The sequence below is a fragment of the Gopherus evgoodei genome, chromosome 8 (assembly GCF_007399415.2).
Source record: "Gopherus evgoodei ecotype Sinaloan lineage chromosome 8, rGopEvg1_v1.p, whole genome shotgun sequence".
Taxonomy (NCBI): Eukaryota; Metazoa; Chordata; order Testudines; family Testudinidae; genus Gopherus; species Gopherus evgoodei.
The window spans coordinates 33,195,317-33,210,567 of NC_044329.1; the positions used below are offsets into that span (position 1 = coordinate 33,195,317).

Sequence of the window (15,251 nt, forward strand, 5' to 3'; positions counted from 1 at the left end):
TAATATTAAGAATAGACACATTTCACACAGTTGTCATTAATTAACCTGGAGCTATCATTCTGAATGTTTCTTCTCCTGAGTAAGTGGCAACATATGTACTGTAGATAATTCTTTCCCAGAGAAAGAGCCAGACTCTGATACTTGAGGTTAGTAACTTCTCACTCCATGATTAGTTCCATTAATTTCATTGGGACCATTGATGAAATAAGATACTATTGCATGTCAGAGAGGCTTTCAGAATCAGGCCCAAACTGTTTTAAATATTGAATTTGGAGGGGATATTGAGCATCTGAAATTATGGAAAAATTAAAACAACACCAGAACAACTGCGAAGCTCCATTTTTTTGCTTGTAAATTTACAGTGAGGAAAAGAGAGATTTTAAAACCATTCCAGGTGGTTACAGTTTTGTAAATGGGAAGGGCTCACATCTTTCCCCTTATAAAATCAGTGAATAAATGTAGTGTTCATGCTGGATTTGAGATGAGCTCATTCACTGCAGGCTCTGTGCAAACTTCCCCATGCAGTTCTGACATGATACCTGTACTCTGACCTGCGGTACCCGCTGCTAGTCTAACCTTGGGTTTCTTTCAGAGGGAACTGCCAGTTCTGTGGTGATTTTGTGATGTGCAGATATGGTGAAACTATTGACTCATTTTTGCTGTTGACTTACGCAAGGAAAGTGTGCACTGAACAGCTACCAAACTTACCAATAACCCTCCCTCTTGTCTTATATCAGGCTGGGACAAGCAGTCATGGAAATTTTCTTTCTAAATACTTCATCCTTTGAATTTATAGTTCAGAAAGTAAACAGTGGACCAGCAGACAATGCTGCACTAAAGGATTTATTTACTCTATATGCTTGACAGAAGTAAGATAGGGTGGTTGTGTCACTCAGCCTAATTAGGCAGATTATAACCAAGGTTTGTACTGGTTCATTTAGCTCCAGCCATAACTGATATGTACTTCATCAGCAAAGAGCAATCAGTTAATTATACTCAAGTGATAATGTGTATTAAATTTGAATAGTATCATGTTTGTTTCTACTCAGTGTGTCGACTTGAGGAGATCATAGTGAAGGAAACAAATTGCCTTACTTACTAGAAAATGTAGCATTCAGAACTAATTTGTAAATCATTTACAGTGTCAGAACAAATTTGCAAATATATTGGCATCAGATGTTCTTTTAATTAATTGGAGCTGGAAGGTGGTTGTTCACTTGAGTCATGTATTCCAAGGCTGTCAGGTAAACCATGCAAAATGCCACACCCCACGAATAAGTATTTGCAAGACTGTTTGTTAGTGTTCCGTATCTCTGTCCTGCTTGTGTGGGTGGGAGGGTGAGAGAATAGACCTATCTCTTAGCCAGTAATATGCAAACAATAGACATAATCTGTGACAGAGGTAGATTGAGAGAGTTTATAGCAAATGGTGTTTCAGCCTGCTGAAACGGCTGCATGCATATTTCAATTCATATGTATGTCCTGGGACTGGGACCCCAAGAGAGGCTTTTCAATCGTATATATACCTTAATTTTCCCCCAAATGAAGCAAAAAAGCTAGACTACTCTGAGGACTGTGCCTAGGCTAGACTCTGTGTTGGCAACTCTCACGATTTTATCACAAGTCTCATGATATTCTGGAATTTTTCTTAAGGCCCCAACTGCTAGAATCCAGATATTTGCATGAGAATCTCAGTTTAAACAAAAAAAAGTCTGAATCTAGCCCTCTTGGTTGCAAAGAAAAATGTGAAAGTGTGACCTGAATGTACCCTTCAACCTGAGTAACACAAAGGCAAATATAAAGACCTCTAAATTAATTATATTTTTAATAACTATCATTCTTTTTAAGGCAGTCCCATAATTTGTAGAGCGAGATAATGCAGACTGGTTCACAATTTTCGAGCAGTTAGTGCCCACTACAGTTTATTAGAAAAAGATGCTCCATATACTTGCTGAAGAGGGAAGTGTTGGTGAAGGAAGGAGTGAGTGAAAGCTCCATTGCCAATGGAAATTAGTATTCATGGTTTCTAAATTAGGAAGTGGTTCTCTGGAGCCTGGGACACAAACACTCAGCAAAACCTTGTGTGCAGAGCTACAAAATCTGAATATTTGTAATATTTGAAATTTTCTTAACAGCCAAGTGTTTGATGAAAAGCTGTATGAGTTTTTAGAAATGTACTGAATCCTTGGCAAAGTGTTGTTTTCTATCACATAATGCTGTCTCTGAGCTTACATAATGTACTTCTTAAGCATGTTAAAATGTGATTAGTTGCTGTAGAATAAAATATTCATACCAACATAAGAGAAAGAGAAATGAGTTATAGGCTCTGCTGTGATGCAAGTGCTGTTCTGCTGATAACATGAAGCAGCAAAAAAGGCTCTTTAATAGAAAGGCAGCTTATGTGTCCTTGGGAATGAATTTTTATAATGAGGGATGTCTTTGGGAGCTTTTTCTCCAGCAGCCAAGAAAGAGACTCTGAAGCATTAGCATTACTGGAAAAATGCATCCCTACTCCCACAATTCCCATCACTGCATTTCAGGAGAATCATTATTGGACCAAATAAAGTGGTATCAACAGTTCTATCCGGACTCTTGGGTTCTGTTCCTGGCTTTGTCCCTGAACTGCTTTGCGACCTTATTGGTATGTCCACACTGCATTTACAGGGTGTGATTGCAGCTCATATAGACATACCCTAGCTAGCTTCAGTCGAGCTAGCTCAGATACCAGTAGCATCGAAGCTACAGCAGTACAGGCGTCAGCACAGGCTATCCACAACAGTATTTACCTAGAGTTGTGGGCGGTCATTTACAGCTTCACTGCTCTGGTACCCAAACTGGCTAGTTTAAAGCTAGCCCAGGTATGTCTACATGAGCTGCAGTCACACCCTGAATCGCATACCTTCTGTTCCTCAGTTAACCAGGGAAATGGGATTTGTGAAATGGGATAATGGTGACCTCCCTCACAGGAGTGTGGGGAGGTAAATTGATATTTGGAAAGCACTTTACAAGTCTCAAATGAACTGTGATGTAGAATCGCAGAGCTGCCTTGTTGTTGTGACACTTATTTATTCTTGATGGACTCCGCGGTATATCATTCTTCAATCAGTTAGCACAGCCGAAAAATTTTGATATCTGCAACTTAGTTCTAGAGCATCACTTCTAGCTTGCTGTGTCAGTCCTTTCTTTTGCATACATGACTGGAAGGATGAGGGGGTTAGTTCTAGTTTAGGTGATAACTAGATTCCTCTTCCTTCAACCATGTTTGTTTTTGTCACCCAAGTAATTCAAAAATACTAGTTATAGCTAATTTTATTGTAAGAAAATGACTGATTCCATACATATTGCTAACATCAATACTTGTATTTGGATTACTCTGTGGGCATAGAGGACATCACTTCAGTGCTTTCCTCAGACACTCTAGAAGTTGTTTTGGTTCCAGTGCAATTTGAACACCTGTACTTTAAAGTGTTTATACCAGATTCTGGCTCATGGAAGCTGCAGTGTTTTAGAAGAAACCCTCCCAAATTAGTGATGCATGTGATGTCTGAAAGGAACAGCTGTAGCTTCAGTCTTGCTAGTCAGTCCGTGAAGAAGCTGTAGATCTGTCCTTCCTAATGGCATTGTGTTATCTGAGGCAGGTGTTGGTCAGAGTGAAAGTAACTTACAGGACTTACCGGTACTGCCGGAGTCCTGAGAGGGGCATGGCCTCATCTGGAAGAGGCGTAGCCTCTCCCGGAAGAGGCGTGGCCTCTCCTGGAAGAGGCATGGCCTCTGAAGTTTTAAAGGCTCTGGGGCACCAGCTGTGGCTAGGAGACCCAGGGCCTTTAAATTAACCAGGGGTTCCCAGCTGAAGAGGTTGCTGGGAGCCCCCCGGGCTCAGGGGCAAATTAAAGGGCCCAGGGCTTCGGCCGCGGGGGGAATCCCGAGCTTTGCGGGGCTGGGGCAGGGATTTAAAGGGCCCAGAGCTCCTGCCACTGAGGGGAGCCCCAAGCCCTTTAAATCCTGGCTCCAGCCCAGCAGCCAGAGCTGTGGCCGGGATTCAAAGGGCTCTGGGCTGCCCGCAGCCATGGGGAGCTCTGAGCCCTTTAAATCCTGGCCCCAGCCCAGCCGCCAGAGCTGTGGCCAGGATTCAAAGGGCTCTGGGCTGCCCAGCCGTGGGGAGCTCTGAGCCCTTTAAATCTCAGCCGCGGCCAGGATTCAAAGAGCTCTGGGCTGCCTGCAGCAGCGGGGAGCTCTGAGCCCTTTAAATCTCAGCCGCGGCCGGGATTTAAAGGGCTCTGAGCTAAATCTCAGCCACGGCCGGGATTCAAAGGGCTCTGGGCTGCCCGCAGCTGCGGGGAGCTCTGAGCCCTTTAAATCCCAGCCGCGACCAGGATTCAGAGGGCTCTGGGCTTCCCGCAGCGGCGGGGAGCTCTGAGCCCTTTAAATCTCAGTTGCGACGGAGATTGAAAGGGCTCTGGGTTCCCTGCAGCCGCGGGCAGCCCAGAGCCCTTTCAATCCCCACCACGGAAGCCGGTGCGGTCCAGCACGGTATACGGGCTCTTGCCAGTACACCGGACCAGACCGGACCAGCTTACTTTCATCTCTGGTGTTGGTTAAACTGAACCAAAAACTGGCAGCTCTCCCCAAATGAAGGGATGGATGTAGCTTGTACCCAGGTAAGTAGGGACAGACCACCAACACACACACCAGGTTCTGAGAGCAGAGCCTTCTTGTAGAGAAGGTTGGGCCTGTCCTGTAATGGCTCCATTTGGCTTTCACTGTGAGCTTCTTTGCTGATTATTGCCAGGAGCTTCACTAGGATGTGCATTTTGCCTCCCTACTTTATTATTTTTGTACCAACATAGTTTGGAACTTGAAATCTCAAAGAAACGCCCAGGTGTTGTGTGATATGGTATTGGAGGTTTAGTAGGTGGCACTCTTCCCTCTCAGTCAGTATTGAACAATTGCCCGAGGATTGGTAGGAGGATAAATTCTGCTCCTGAAGGTGCCATCTTTCATATTAGGCTTAATACTAAAAGTCTAATGCATATCCAGTGGCAGCCATTTCATATCTAGTGGCCCATTTCCTAAAAAGTAGGGATGTATCAGTCCTGATGTCCTGGTTGAATCCAATCCCGAGTAATTCTATTCTGCCCCTGAAAGATTTCCCTTGTAATTTCGAGTGCTTGCTGTAAGATCCCCGGACGAAAGATGCTATAGAGTTATGAGGAATTATTATTGCTGCTGTTCATGTTTCAGGACCAGGAAAGTTCCTGTCATTACTTCGCCAGTGGTTTTTAGTGTTTGCATTAATTGAACTATTGTCTTTATCCTGGGTAATTGAAAAGTAGTTTGACGTATGCATGTTACAGAAAAGCAAAGTGACGGATTAGTCTTTCCCATGCCGCATTTTGTGCTCCTAGCATGAAAATTTCAAATAATTTTTGGCTATCTCCTTGTTCCAAGTGATTTGTAGTGTTGGGATTCATCTTTTTTCATTTAATGAAACATGTTGTTTGACTTAGCCTTGGTCAGTTATTACAGGCTGGTTTGCAGTGTGGCAGTTCTCTGGGGACTCTGCTCATAGCTACTCATTGGCCTAGAAGAAACGATGTAATGATTTTCCACATTCTCCTTGTGTATTTGGTTTTAGGGTTAGTAGATATTTTACAAATGTGAGTCAAGTTCTTTGTTGGTGGCATTTTACGAATTTTCACTCTGTCTAATCCCAACCAGACACTGTTTAGATTCGTGTGTGTTGTGCCCCTTAGCATTTTGGGCTCTAATGTGTTTCCAGAAGACCGTAGGGCATTTTATCATCAAATGGTTTCTTTGCTTATTTTATTTATTTTGTTTTATTAAAGTCAGGCTCCTCCAATGCACCAGGTGCACATACAATCTCTACAAAAGCTACAAATAACAATGATAACTCAATACCCAACAATAAGGCTTTCCCAGATACCTCCTGCCCCAAAATAGAACCTCACCCGTCCCAGCAAAAGCCTGGGAGATGTAATAGGCTTTGCAGCCAAACTTGGAAAACACCTGGGAGAGCTAATAAGCCTTGCATTATTACCTGAAAGGAAGCCAGTTGTGGCTCTGGCAAGCCATTAGGGACAATGAATTCCATAACTGAGACCCCACATTGTGAATGCCCTGCCTCCAACCCTTCCTGGATTAATAGTAATAATACTTAGTTCTTTGTGTTCCCAGATGTCCAAGTGCTTTACAAAGCTGGGTAAATACCATTATCTCCTTTATGTAGAAGGGGAAACTGAGGCACAGGGGTGAAATGACTTGCTGAAGTTCACATGCCAAGTAAGTGGCAGAGTTGGGAACAGTACCTAAGTCTCTCTTGATTTAGAGCTTGTCTACATGAACATTTAGTTCACGACAAGCTGAGGCGTAAATCTACCCTTTGGTAACCTGCTGCACGCTTAGAAGCTGTTTGAAGCCTGCTGATGCACTAAAAGTTTGAGTGCCCTTTGATCTCGCCCACTTTGAAATGGGACTAGATCAAAGCACACTAAAGAACTGTTAATGCACGTCAGCAGGGTCCACATGAACAGTTAGTGTGCAGCAGCCTAGTAGGGGAGAGATTTATATCCAAGCTTGCTGCAAACTAAATATTCCTGTAGAAAGCTCTCCATCTTTGCTTTTGCCTTCACAAAAATAGGGCCCTTTCAACTCAGGTGCCCCAGCTGATCACTGAAATATCCCACAGGAAAAGGGGTGGTCGCTGAGGTAACAAAGACCCATCCAATTTAAGGTTAAAAGCACCACTTTGAGTGGCACCTGAAAACGAATTCGTAGCTAGTGCAGATTACTTAAGCATAGGTGTGACTTTTAGGCAGCCATTTTCCACATCATCTGAAGTGTATGAGTAGTGGTAAAGATCAGCACTAGACAGAACACACTGAAGTGATCCATCCACAAGGGGGCAAAGGCACAGGTCACTGTAGTGAAGTCTGCATATGATGCAAATCATCCCAGCTGTCTGAACAGGGATAAATGTCAAGTCATGTTGTAGTCTGTTGTCTGGTTAGTTTTTTCTTTAAACAAACCTTGGATGCCGTTTTTCTAGAACTTTCCACTGATAATGGCATCTGTTGGATATGGGAATAATTATACAAGAGTGAGTTGTGTAGAAAAAGGTATAAAGTAGTTGGGCACACGCACAATGCCAAGGAGGAGTTCAGCATTGTTTGCAAAGGGATTGTTTATTTTTCTGGGCAGTCATTAGTTAAAATCCTTGTGACCAAATCACAGGTTATAGCACAAAATATACAAACTAATGCAAAATAAAATGCATTTTCTTTCAGATGATGTCAATTCTGATGAACACCATCATTTTTGAGGATTGCAGAAACCAGTGGTCTGTGTCCAGACCACTGCTAGGGCTTATACTTCTCAATGAGAAGGTAAGTATTGCAGAAATGCTACCAGATTCATTCTGCACATGCTCACTACTGTGTCTGCCCATCTAGTTGAAATAAAATCCTCTGCTGAGAAGCTTAAGGTAAATACTATTAAATCTTATTTTTGGTGTTGAAACTGAATTTTTTAAATGTAATTAATTTTCACAGTTTATGCTGTTTGTTTACCTTTTGCATTTCCCTCAGCTTGGGAAGTGAAACTAGTCAATTTTTAATCAATTGCTGCTTCTCATGCATTAGGCCAGTGCAGTAGCATTTGTGTTGTGAATGGTGCTGGAAATGTTTTAATTGCAGGCAAAAACAAAACTAAAATCCCTTTCTGTTTTTTTGCTGATAATTTTTGAACATCCCTTTTAATACTATGCATTGCCAAACCTGATGGTGTTGATCGGTAACAAAACCTACATTTGGGTGACTAAACAAGCTGGCATTGTCCCTTTAAGCACTGTTTTAGGGGATGCTAGCTACAAAACAGAAGACTGTTCAGATTTTGTCATGTTTGCTCTTTGCATTCACTGTATTTGCTCAGTAATTAACTTGTACCTTACTGGACCTGAAGTTGCATTTGCTCATAGACTTACAAAGGTTTCAAGACTTTAACAAACTAGAATGTTCTTTGCCATGTCTGACCCTTAATGCACACCACTTTTTAGATAATTGAAAACCAGAAGTCACTTACAAGACTGCCAGTCCCTGCACTGAGCATTAGAGTAGGATAATTATAAAGCCACGGTTTCTAGTCCTCACAGTCTCATAGATTTTCCATGACCCCTCCTGTGGGTTTGCCTAATCAGTGGAAACATTACTCAAAACATCACCCAAGTTTCACTGGAGAGATTTGGAGACATTTTCCCATTGGAGGGAAAGAGCTTCGTGCCCAGCCTACAAATACCACAGACACCGGTTATCAAAAGGAAAGCAGAGAACAGCCCAGCAGAACCTTGGCCGTCTCCAAGGGTAAGCCTTTGCCCTCATGATGCTCTCCACCCACCCCATCCCTGACAGGAAGGCTCCCTTTGGAGTGATGCTGCTATTGCCTACTTTTCTTCAGCTCCACACACCTCCCCAATAGCCTCTGACAAGGAAGGGCAGGTGCTCTCTATAGTTCTCACTCCTCAGATCCTGCAGAGAGAGCCCACGCATTCAGGGATAGGGAACATGGCACAGATCTGCTGGCCACCCTTTCAAATTCCCCACGTCTTTTCCTTGCTGTCTTGCTCCCTTCTACCCCTGTAAGGGGTGGAGAAGAGTATCCAGCACAGATGCTTTATAAGTGTTGGAGAGCTGCTCTCAGTGAGGCTGAATGACTTAATTTATGTAATAGAAAAATCCAGCCACACCTTCACCCAACAACTCAAGCCCAATCTGTGGGTCACAAAAGTACAGTTAACTTTTTTGTTAATTTCTGCCACTCTGATCTTCCAGAGTCCAGCTAGAAGGAGAAACACAACTATTCTTATGCAGAAATTCACATCCCACTTAGCCCAAACAAGGATGTAATGGAAATCTTGCAAGAAAGACAAGAGTTCTAACCCAGTTTCTCTGCCAGAAAGATTCAGAGAAGCATCTGGTCTTTGAGGGATTTATCTGAACCTTGTGAGCTTTGCCCATCTCTCATATTTGCTAAAATCTTGAATGTCTGCTTCCAAGGCTGATTATCTAACCTAGGGAACATTCTTCAGCCCATCCCTTCAGTAAGATCTGAAGCTGTCTATATTTGAATACACTCAGCATGTCACGTTAGTGCAGTGGTGAGCAACCTGCAGCCCATCAGAGTAATCCACTGGCGGGCCTCCAGACTATTTGTTTACATTTGCATGGCTGCCCGCAGCTCCCAGTGGCCACGGTTTGCTGTTCCCGGCCAATGGGAGCCGCAGAGACGTGCTAGTCGCCGCTTCCAGCAGCTCCCATTGGTCGGGAATGGTGAACCCCAGCCACTGGGAGCTGCGGGCGGCCGTGCAAATGTAAACAAACTGTCTGGCAGCCCGCTGGTGGATTACTCTGACGGGCTGCAGATTGCCCACCACTGCCTTAATGGCTTAATATAATCATCTGAAAAGGAAACCATTTCAGTAAATTAATGTGAGCTAGTCTAAATTTGTGCTATTTGCTGTGTATGGCAAGGCGTTGTTTCAGAAGATATTGACCTATAGTATTCTCCATATTTCAGAGCAGGATCTTACTTTATTCAGAATTGCTTTATCTCTTGGGCAGTCACAAGTGGCAGTATATTACTGCTTTGGAGAATGAATTGTCTATACAATAAGATAGTGCTGGGAAAAAATAAGACACTAAGATTAGCGGCAGCCGCATACATTAAAATTCTAACTGAAATCCCAACCATGGAAGGAAACTAATAGAAGAAGAAAATATATCAAAAAGAGAAGCCCTGTCTCATCATTCACCTGTGCTGAAGGATCCAATTTTAGCCATATCCAATAGCACTGTCATTCATCTTCTTGGTGTGTTATTGTGATTTAAATCCAAGCTCTATAAGAGAGAGCAGTTCTTTTAAAATGATTGAGAGCAAATAAGGGCAAATTCAGTGTTTAGAAAAAGTTTATGACATCACAATATTATACTTTACAGATGGAAGCAATATTTCCTACTTTGGGAGGAAAACTAATCATTTTCTATCTGCTCTGAGTCACTGCATCATTATAAAAGTGGGAAATAAGTAGTTTTGCGCATTCCCAATCGTGTTCAGGATGACACTTTTGTTTATATAATGCTTCTGATTTATAGCATTTAAATATTAGCTTGACTACATATTAATTATGTGCTTTTGATGTTAGCCACTTTAATGTAAGAAGAAATTAAATATTTGACTTGAAGATAAAACTGTGCAGTGGGGAATCCTAAGAAATAAATGTGCGGCTAGCAGAGTGTTCTCTTTCTACTGAAATTAGACTAGTTCTAATGATCATGGGCTTTGTTTGTCAGAAATGTGTGTGTACATGCACCCTTATGTAGCACCAAGTGAGCTATGGCACAGTCTCTTTTGTGAGGGTGGGGAAGGGGAATGTCACCTACCTAGGGCACTTCCCTGGAAGGCTTAGCTCTGAGAATAAATGAGGTGCGAAGGCCCCGTTGCATTGCCACTCTCCAGCCCATACACTTCAATGCCCTATTTTTCAGGGCCACAGGAAAGGTCTGAAACATGCTTACCTGACTGCAGAAGTGACTATTTTTAATTCATTCCAGCCAACTGCTGGTAAATGGATTCCCTTAATTCAGGACATAATCTCTGTAGCAACAGTTCCTGCCACCAGCAACCATAATGGTTATTCACACTTTACTTCTGCTGCTTGGTGGTCTCCTCACTTGTTTTAATGGTATCTTGTCCATCCATAATTCAGCTCACGTGTAAGGGGCAGATATGCCCCATGGGTGCGCACAAGTGCAATTTGCATGTGCCTGTGCCTGCAAGGATAGCTGTGTTCCAGCGGCAGTTGCACTCGGGGATTCATAGACGCATCATCAGCAGAAGCTACACTGGAAGGATGCTGAATCTGTTCTTGTCGCCACCCCACTACAGTGGGGGTTGCAGGTTGCTTCTGGCACTGCTTCATCGCTCTATTAACTGCCAGCAGGAGTACACAAGCTGAGTTACACCAGCAGAGGGAAACTGGCCCACAGTGGCAGGCAGAGCTGCGGGAAATCCCTTCTGTATTAGGACACAGAAGCAACTATTGTCCTCCAACCAAATGATTACCAGTTTAGTGGAGAAGAAGGTATGGGAATCCAGGCAAACATGGCTGCTAGCAAAAGAGATGCCACTGCAGAAGGTGCATAGAAACCCTTTCAGGACTACTTGGGGTCTCGGATCAGCTCCTGTCAGGCAGCAGCCCCAATAGACAAGCTTATCTTATCAGTGGAGGCAGTTTTACAGTTAATTGTCAAACTATTGTTGAAGGCATTTTTTATGAAAAAGTTTATCCTTATCTGCACATGTTCACTTTGAGTGCCTTCCTTCATGGCAGCCCTATCTAAGGAAGCTCTGGGGAAGCTGCTGCTCAAGAAATCAACTCATGGACAATCTTGACAACTTTTCTTTGGGTTGTGGGCCTTGCTAGAATTATCCATCTCTCCCCCATCTTGGGGCCAAGCCACATTCTTCATCATCTGCCCTGACTGCCTGTTGGCTTTAAACTATAAGGCCTTAAAGGGCTTGGGACCTAGCTACTGGACGAAGAGCTCCTCTCCATGCATAAGACTGCTGCCGTTGTGGTCAGTAGAGACACTCAAGCTAACATCTCTCTGGTTTTAAAGGGAGGAGGCTGATGTCAAGGCATTTCCTGACAAGGAAACAACATTGACATTAAGCGACATTGCCTTTTAAGATTCTTGCTCTTCCTGTTTTCCCATTGGGCTGACAGAGCCCCGATCTGTATCCTTAAGGCCTTGCTGCGAGGCTTTTCTGTTTTCCCAGGCTTTTGTTAGCAGGCAGGTTGAGGGAGGCTATAGTTTTGTTTAGCAATTCATATTTTTAATTTGGGGGTTGATCAATGAGAAGACCATTTCATTCTGGCTTTCTGCACATTTTCAGTATCTGTACACGCCCGTAGAGCTTGGGATAGATGCTTTTTAAAATTCACAATGGGGATTGCAAAGGCCTGATCTTCAGCCTAGCATTATCCAGGCCTCTCTTTATGCACCTTCAATTTTGGGGGTGCAGTTTAGATCTTGTGCAAGTCCAAGCACATGATTGGTAGGTGCACTTAGACACACAGATGCCTAAATTACCTGAATTTCATCAGCAGTTATTTGTGGCCAGGTTTTGAAAATTTGGCCCTAAAATCTTCAAGTGGCTTCTGCTGGGACATGCTTATGGTACAGCTTGGACTATGGAACCTACCTTCCAGCAGTGGTACCCTTTGAAGTGTTCTGACAGCTACTACCTTTCCTGGCTCTGAATGTTCAGAAAGTGAGACTTTGAAAAAGGGACAGGAATCATCAACCACCCTTCTTCCTTTCAACCATGGGAGCGGACAGACCAGCAGCCTCACCACTCCTGGGACCCAGATTCATCAGAATGGATCATGCCCAGTGCTATCACCTTTTTGTTTAGCTGGGTTTTAGTTAGTTGGTGAGTTTTTATTTTTTTCTTCTTCATTTCTTGTTTTGTTTTGTTTTTTGTTTTGTACTAAGGATCTTACTGCTCTGGCACCAGTCCTTTGTTCCAGTATTATGGAATTTGAAAACAAATCAGGGTTCAAAGGTGCAGTACTTGTCCTGCCATTTTTCCTGTTTTGGACACCCATGTGTGTGGTTTGGCCTGCTTGGGGAAGGTTATTTGCTTTCTTATTGCTCCATATGTAGCTTCTTAACCCCCAGAATCAGAAAGGTGCATCAGAATAGCCTCCAAGTTATGCTAGTGCTAGAAGTATTAGCAGTTAAACCTTTTGGCTCTGAGGCACCAGGGATCCATAAGTGCTAAGAATCCAGCCTTGGCTCCAGCCCCCAAGGGGGTTAAAAAGCCCAGCACACTTGTTGGCCTTCTTAACTGGGACACAGACTCTCTCCACTTGACAGCATGTGCCATAGGACTTCGACAGTTCTAGAACTTGGCCCTCACTCTAGTACTTACTTAGCTCATGGAATCTCTCTTCAAACACATGGGAGACTGTTCCCCATTTCATCTCCTGATTAAGATATTGTTTTTTGTAGCTATTCCATCTGCTAGAAAAGTGAGTGAGCTGTAGGCTCTCGTGGCTGACCCCCACTCTTACAGTCCTTCACAAAGATAAAGTGGTGGTAACAGAATTCCATCTTAACTAGTTCATAAACTTGCCAGTGTTTTTCCTTAGGCCTCACTCTTACTCAGGAGAAGCTAGGCAGCACACCTTGGATGGCTTCTATTTAAAGTTATATGCAGAAAATCATCTAGACTGTTTATCTCTTATGGGGGAAAAGTACAGGTCAGGTAATGGCATCACACAACCTTTTCAAGTGGGTTGGACTCCGTATTGAAGAGTGTTATGAACACACTTCTGCTTCTCTTCCAGAAGGGCTTAGAGCACACTCGCCTAGAGTGAAGGCGGTTCCATGGCCTGTATTACACACATTCCCATATTAAAAACTTGTAGAGCTGCCATCTATAGCCCAATTCATACTTTCCACAAACCATTATTTCTTAGATCTAGCGTCAAGGTCAGACACCTGGTCCAGTAAAGAAGCATTACAGTCTATATGTCAGGGGCCTCCTCATCCCACTGTCCAGAGGGAGGAGTGCTGCTGGCCGGACACCCAAGAGTGGGAATGTGCAGGAGCCATTTGACAAAGAAATGAAGGTTGTTCAGCTGTAACTGGAGTTCTTCAAGATGGTCTCTACATATCCACACTCTCCACACACCTTCCCTCTTCCTGGGTGGCCTGATATCAACTTGGGACCTAAGGAGCCAATCAAAAGAACTGAGGCGGACAGTTCACCATGCTCACTTTTATAACTTCCTCCTATAAACATTATGAGCTGCTTGGGGCACAAGAGCACTCCCACAGGCAATGCTGTTAATACGTTCCAGCAGTTGATGCTGCACCATCGGCGCATTTCAGGAGTGTGAATTCACAGAGCTCATTCAGGGTTCTGATTACAGGTGAGCAACCTCTGCTTTTTATTTCCAAAGTTTGTTTCCTAAGTATTTTCTGCCTTTTGATCACAGTACTTCAGCGAATTAAGGGCAAGCTTGATAACCAGCCAGCCTGACAACAAACGAGAGGTCCTTGACCAGTGCTTTAGGAACCTAATGGAAGGAGTGGAGCAAAACCTTTTGGTAAAGAACAGAGACAGGTGAGCTCACAACACCCTAGGCGTTCTCTACCGATAAAAGCCAAATCAAACACTCAACCAGAGAATAACATAACAGAGTATTCTGGGCTAACTTGCAACTACAGTGGAGTTTGTTAGCTTCCTTTAAAAGTAAGGTAATGTCCTACCAAATAATGCTCCCTTAGACTTACTAGTTGGAGCCAGAGCATTTGATAATTATCTATTTAGTTGTTCTTAAATATGTATTTATTTAGGATATTCCCAAAGGCAGGGCCTGCCAGGGAATGAGTGCTCCTTTCTCTTTTTGGCCACCACCTCCCCCTTGGAAAAAACTACCCCATTTTCTGGGAAGGGGCATAGGTCTCCCTTTCTCCAACATACGGTCTCTCCAACGAAAACCAGTCTGATGCTCTTGGGTGCTGCAGAACTACGACGGCTTCTGCAGTCTCTGCTGCTCTAGGTGCTGTTGCTTCGACTGACCCCAGTCCCTGCAGATGTAAGGATGTAACTGTGACCTGTAAAAAGACAGGGATGGGAGAGGGTCAGTTGGGGGCCCCGTAACAGCTAAACACAACATTGCTGAGCTGGTTTTTGTTTGTTTTTTTAGAAGACCAAGATTGGCAATTTACTCACTTTCACCCTCACTGTAAAAAAAATTGGGTTAGTTTAAAACAAAAGCAATAGAAGTTGGCTGCATTTGAGGTTCACACTAGTCTTGTTACCAACTGTGTTTTCACCTATCTGCACCTTTACTCCACCAAAACAAAATTTGTCACAGGCATGATTTATACCAGGGTAGAACTTCCTGGAAAGCTTGAGACAAAGCAGACAAGACATTTGGGAGTGGTGAAAGTTAAAACAATTAGATGATTCCGTTTCCCCATCATTTTCTGAGAAATGTCGACTTGTCAAAACTCCAAAACAGTTTGGTTTAGAACCCCGCGATAGGTTTTAATCTGTTGTCTTACGCTAGGACTGATGCCTTGGGCTATTTTTACGCGGAAGAGGGTTGCTTTTGGAATTATTTAGCTGTTAAAATACGTTTCTGAACACATTACGGTCTC

General features: G+C 43.4%; 1 protein-coding gene across 3 annotated transcripts in view; it reads left to right on the forward strand.

The window, feature by feature from the left end:
* Positions 1 to 15,251, forward strand: part of RANBP17 (RAN binding protein 17) — a 271,780-nt gene that overhangs the window by 253,038 nt on the left and 3,491 nt on the right. For all 3 annotated transcript variants that reach the window (XM_030572154.1, XM_030572155.1, XM_030572157.1), the window contains 2 exons: positions 7,305 to 7,403; positions 14,081 to 14,208. In XM_030572154.1, coding sequence (XP_030428014.1) covers positions 7,305 to 7,403; positions 14,081 to 14,208 — 227 coding nt within the window. The remainder of the gene's footprint in view (positions 1 to 7,304; positions 7,404 to 14,080; positions 14,209 to 15,251) is intronic.